Source organism: Primulina tabacum, chromosome 8 (assembly GCF_025594145.1).
Source record: "Primulina tabacum isolate GXHZ01 chromosome 8, ASM2559414v2, whole genome shotgun sequence".
Taxonomy (NCBI): Eukaryota; Viridiplantae; Streptophyta; class Magnoliopsida; order Lamiales; family Gesneriaceae; genus Primulina; species Primulina tabacum.
In genome coordinates this window covers 18,970,749-18,976,388 of record NC_134557.1, presented here as the reverse complement: position 1 = coordinate 18,976,388, position 5,640 = coordinate 18,970,749, and the positions used below count along the sequence as shown (strand labels likewise).

Genomic DNA, 5,640 nt, shown 5'->3' with positions numbered 1-5,640 from the left:
TAATTTTATTGAAAGCTGCCAAAGAAACAATTATATCCAGTACTGCATTATTCACCTAAACTGGGGAAAGATAATAAAAAATATAAAAAGCAAATCTTCATACCAATTATATATAAATTGCAACAATGTATGCTTTCTTAAACAAATATTTGATTAAGAATATTGTAGGGGGACTACACTAACTAATATAAACTTGAATCCAAAGCAAGCAATATAAAGATGTTGAACAAAGAAACAAACATAAAATTAATCACAACTTAAGATTCAAATCGAGCTCCGAATCATTCGTCAAGTCGTCATCCTCTCTTTCGAATTTGAAGCCCTGATTCTTGAGTCCTTGTTTCTCCTTGCTTACTGTGCCACGAGTATCAGTATCAACCCCAAGAGGCTTGGTGTTCATAACCCCAAAATCGATAGTTGCACCAAACTTTTCATGCTTTAGTAATCCACTTGTATCATTAATTGGAGTTGTCGGAAAACTTTCCATCCTTAATCTGTCATATGAAGATGGTGGGCTTATCAAATATGCTCCAGAAAACTTTTCTTGCCCGAAACGGGAGCTGTAAGGTGACGATGATGGCCATGGATTGTAAGAATAATGCTTGTTTATCATTGATTCTGCCCTAACCCCAAGTGATCTACCATAAAAGGGGTTCTGTGAGAACGCCGAGTAGGGAAAGTGGGCGTAGGCCGAGTGGCCAAAAGGCGATACTCCACCGCCAGCCGCCCCCAACTCCACCGCTCCTCCATGGTGGTGTTTAGCCATGGCCCTTTCTTGTTTGTGGGCATTCTGGTGGCCTCCCAATGCTTGAGAAGTCGAAAACTCCCTCCTGCAAAAGTTGCACGTAAACGTTTTCGAGTCCGAATGCTTGTGCGTGCCCTCATTCGACGATTCGCTGGCTGCATTCGATGAGTTGAAGAGATTGAGTTCGAGATTCGAATTTGGATCCACTTTAGCACTGCTCAACTCTTCACTGGCAAGCCTTAGATCCAGCACGACACGGGAAGTCGTTTTTGGCTCGGTTTTCTCCTGCCTCTTCTGATCAATCGATCCACTACTTTTGGGAGGAGAATCTTGTGAAGTTGTTGCGGAAATACTCGAGGCCTCGGAGTGACATTGTTCTAGGTTTTCCATAGCCAAAACCTTCGACTTTTTGTGTTCCGGCCTTGATGTTATATTGTTGGATCTTTGAGATTTTGTCTGTAAAGAGAAGATAAAGGATATTGTTGCTTATATAGACGAAAGAATCAAGAATAACTAATGAATGCTACCAATACGTAAACATATCTCAATCTTCCTTAATTCATTGCATGACATTATATATAGCTAATTTCGAAGATAACAAAGTTATTCTTGGACATCTATTATTAACATGTAATAAGTTACCATATATATATATTTAAAACCTTTCCATATATTACTTAATTTGATATTTAATGAAAAAAATATAAAGTTCCAAAACTCATCCTTAAGTTGTCATATTTTAGTTTTTGGTCATCTAAATAATTAATGTTTGATCGTAGTGCAGTATATTTTTTTTTCATTTTTAGACTTGTTTCATCGGAATGCTGAGGTAACGCTAACTTCAACAATATCCGACGTCACTTTTTAGCAATATCGGAAGACTTATAAGTACTTTGGTGAGAAAGGATGATACTTAAAAAATAAATATAAACCAATTTATCATACTAAGATTCAATTTTGACGACAAGTCAATTCCAGAGAATGAATTTGCTATTTTTCCTAATAAAAAAACGTATAAAAAAGTTGTGATAGGGTTTAGGATATGATTCTTACACGTGATTTGAGTTATTACGGCGACTTCCTCGCAAGTTAACAGTACTTAAAGTGACATGGATCCTCTTTGATTATGGAAATATATCGATTTATTTACGTTTCATATACTTTATCTTCATGTTTAATTGGAAGATCTCATTTAGATGGATAAATAGTAATTGCATTTATGGTGAAAATCTCGTGTATTTTTTTATTTTGAATCATTTAAATTATCTGGAAACTTCATTATTTTTTATGGCCAATATCTTTTGTTTCAATTATTGCCCACCAAATTCAATTTAGGAAAAATTATTTAAAAGTATATACAAATACTTTTAGTTTCCAAAAAACTTTATAATTATTTTTTTCCTAAATTACTCGTTTCGACATTTTTCTTCTGAATAACCTATTTATCAAAATAAAAATTTTTCCCCAAATTATTCTGGATCAATTTGATTTGGTTTTTAAACAAAACTAAGCTTTTGTTCGTTTTATTTTTTGGAAAACGTTTTCAGTTTTTGCAAATGAAACAAACGGTTCCCAACATATTTTTCACAAAAAAAAAAAAACCCATATTTTTATATGATTTCTGACCGACGATTTCGGTTGGGAAAAATTCTAGCAAGCGGACTAGGTCAAGTTATAGTAATTGGACGACAAGTCCAAGTATCGATCCCACAGAGACAATTTTTCAAGTACTAAGATTTAAATTATTCGGTTTAATCTAGGCAGACGATGATAAGTGATTTGATGATTATTTAAACTAATTTATGTTAATTTAATGACTAAAATCAAATTGGCAGAAAAGCTTGGAATTTAGGGATTTTCAAATTTAAATAAAATGACTGGGAACACACGACGGTAACAAACTTTGATTAATATCACGCCCTGGAATTATTTAACCACAAATTATTCGATGTCACGATGCAATTCCCTAATTTGATTATAAATCTATTTCTAGAATTTATAATCCTATTTTTATTTAACAGTCTAATTATTTCTAATTAGATTTAATTAAACGAAAACGCATGTATCAACGATGGAATCACAGCTTTCGCCTAAAATCGCACACTGAAATCGAATATTATTTCTAGACGATTTAACAGTGTGTTGATTAATATTTCTGAAGCTAAACTCAATCTATTCTCTTTTGAGTCAAGATCGATCAACAAACATGCAATTAATTGGCTAAATTAAAAGCAAGAAAATTACGCAAACATTAATCAATAACAAGAAAATAATTTCATAAATCAAACAACCCAATGAATAAACAAAAATCAACCGTTTGTCCCTATAGTGGTCCCGATCACAAGAGAAAACTACTTCATAAATTCAAAGCTAGAAACAAATCTATTAATTGAATTCATTAATAAAAATAAGAAAACAAGAGAGGAGAAAATTTCAGCGATGGTGTGCGGATCTTGCGTGTGAACTGCACGGTTTTCCTCTCAAATCTCCCAAACTGTCGCCGTCTTCAAGAGTTTCAAAGCTCTCACCTCTTTTTTTCTCTCTCAAAAGTCGGCTCCCTCAAAAATTCAAAAACCCCCCTCTTCTTTTCTAGGTTTTCCCCTTTTATTCCTCTCCAAAATCACGAACAAATCTTCGCCAAAATCTGATCCTGATCATAAGGGCACGGACCCCGTGCATGCATCAGGAAAGGGGTCCGTGTAGACTCGGTCCAACTTTCTTCCGGAACATTGGACACGGACCCCGTGCAGAGGTCCGTCTCGGGGTCCGTGTACTCTCTGGAAAAGTCTCCCTTAGGCAGTAATGACACGGACCCCGGATACAGGTCCGGCAAGGGGTCCTTGTAGTCTCTGATTTTCTCTTCTGTGGAGATTGATGTACACGGACCCTTACACGGAGTCCGTGTAAGAGTCTGTGTTTGGCCTCTCGTGTTTTTTTCCTATTTTTCCGGGTATTTCTGACGTGGCATTGTGAAATTTGACTTCTTTCCATTTCTTTGGCTTTTATCATCTTTTGGTCAAAACTGCAAATAGCCATAATGAGATGAAATAAGCGCGAAACTCGGAATAAAAACGCCAGATAAGCACGAATACGACAAAATAAAGTCCCTAAAATGCTATATAATTCGTGCTTATCAACTCCCCACACTTAACCTTTGTTCGTCCTCGAACAAATCAGACAAAAATAAAGATGAGAAATATCTCAGATTCAGAACTCAAGTACCACAATCAAAACTTCTCAAATTGTCAAACTCTTTCACCCTCGGTCAAAAGGTCACGCTTCGCATATCACAAGATTCGTTTTCATCGCAATTTAAGATTCAAACATTTACCCAGTAAGGATCAACAGAACAAGATGTGTGTAGTGTGCAGGTCGGACTCGTACTCATCAACAGCTACTTGGTTTCATGATCACTTATTTTCATTTGTTATCGAGACGCCCCATATGCTTGACTTTCATACTCCTCTCTACTAAATGTTGAACGACGATGACTTGGTTAATAGGTCTTTTCAAACTTATTACGTAAGGCCAAGGCTCACGGTTACAATAGAAGGTATGAGAATCAAAAGTGAGAGGAAATAAAAATTAATCCTGTAGCACATTCATCCAACTTTTGACTCGTCAACAATCATGTATTTTCATCATCCTTTGAGCTCTCTAGTCTCCTTTCTTTCTCCTTGTCCTTCAACTTTCACCCACAGATTTTTCGGGTGTTTTCAATACTATACACTTTCCTCCTTTTTCTTTTTCTTCTTTGTTTTTTTTTTTTTCATGAATAGAAATTCATCGATTCCTTCACACATATTTCTTCAACCCATTAGAGTAATTCAAGCATTTCAATGTGCACAGGAGGTTTATTTCTCTCACATGTAGGTAGACGAAAGTGTATAGGCTAAGATTCAGGTAGTTGATGTGGGACATTGAATAAATTACGAATGGGGGCTAATTGTGTGTCATTGACACACATCATTCGATTTTTACAGGCTCAAAAAGGGTTACTAAAGACAATAAATGATGTATCGATTAGGCTTGAAAGGCTCAAACGGTCCAAAGATCGCCTAAATCATCCCTAAGTCATCACCGTTCGTATTTTCGCTTCGAGGGCTAATCAGACGAGTTCTAGGGATCGTTGTTCGATTTTTTTATTTATTTATTTTTTTAAGTTCACAATTCACCAATTCACTATCAATGAGTAAAAGTTTGACCAAGTGCATTGAATGAAAGTTTATACAGAACTGGTTCATGTCTGACACTCTCCTTGAAAATACGGCTCCTCTCATTCAATACTAGGCATAAAACTATTTCCCGGGTGATCCAAAATTTAACAAATTAATCCGATTATTAAGTGAAACAAGAGTTCTTAGTCTGAAAATAGTTCCATCCTACGTGAAAAGTGTTGTTAAGTGTTGTGCAACGATGTGTAACAAAACTGACCCACCCCCACACTTTGAAATTGACACTGTCCGCAGTGTAAAACGATATAAAATGAACTATGAAGAATGTTAAGGCAAAAACACTTCCCTGGTAGAATGTCGAGTACGTAGTGGAAATGAGGTAAGAATCGGCAAATCTTGAAATGAATGACATCGAAAGCACCAAGAACCGTAAAACGGAATAGACAAAACACGCAAGCACTCAAATAAAGTCCAAATGATAATAAACATGAAGAGCAAGTCCCAACACATCAATACCAATATAAGAACGAAATGCCAAAATCCAGAAAAATAAATAAAGTCCGCCACACATCCTAACAAAATAAAGCTACGACTCGTTGTCTGAACCCAGCTCCAAGTCCTCCAAGCCATCCAGTGATGATCTGTCGCAAGGTGGCGAGTAGATATCGTCTGAAAACGTCTGCGTCCGAGAGTGGTGCTCGATGCGAGCCAGTCGTGTGT

General features: G+C 36.2%; 1 protein-coding gene across 1 annotated transcript; it reads right to left on the bottom strand.

The window, feature by feature from the left end:
• Positions 1-250: 250 nt before the first annotated feature.
• On the bottom strand, positions 251-1,135 carry LOC142554625 (uncharacterized). The gene has a single exon (XM_075665288.1). The coding sequence runs from the start codon at positions 1,133-1,135 to the stop codon at positions 251-253; it is 885 nt and encodes a 294-aa protein (XP_075521403.1).
• Positions 1,136-5,640: the final 4,505 nt, after the last annotated feature.

Coding starts and splice junctions, on each gene's coding strand:
- LOC142554625 (XM_075665288.1), bottom strand. CDS start 1,135: ATGGAAAACCTAGAACAATGTCACTCCGAGGCCTCGAGTATTTCCGCA.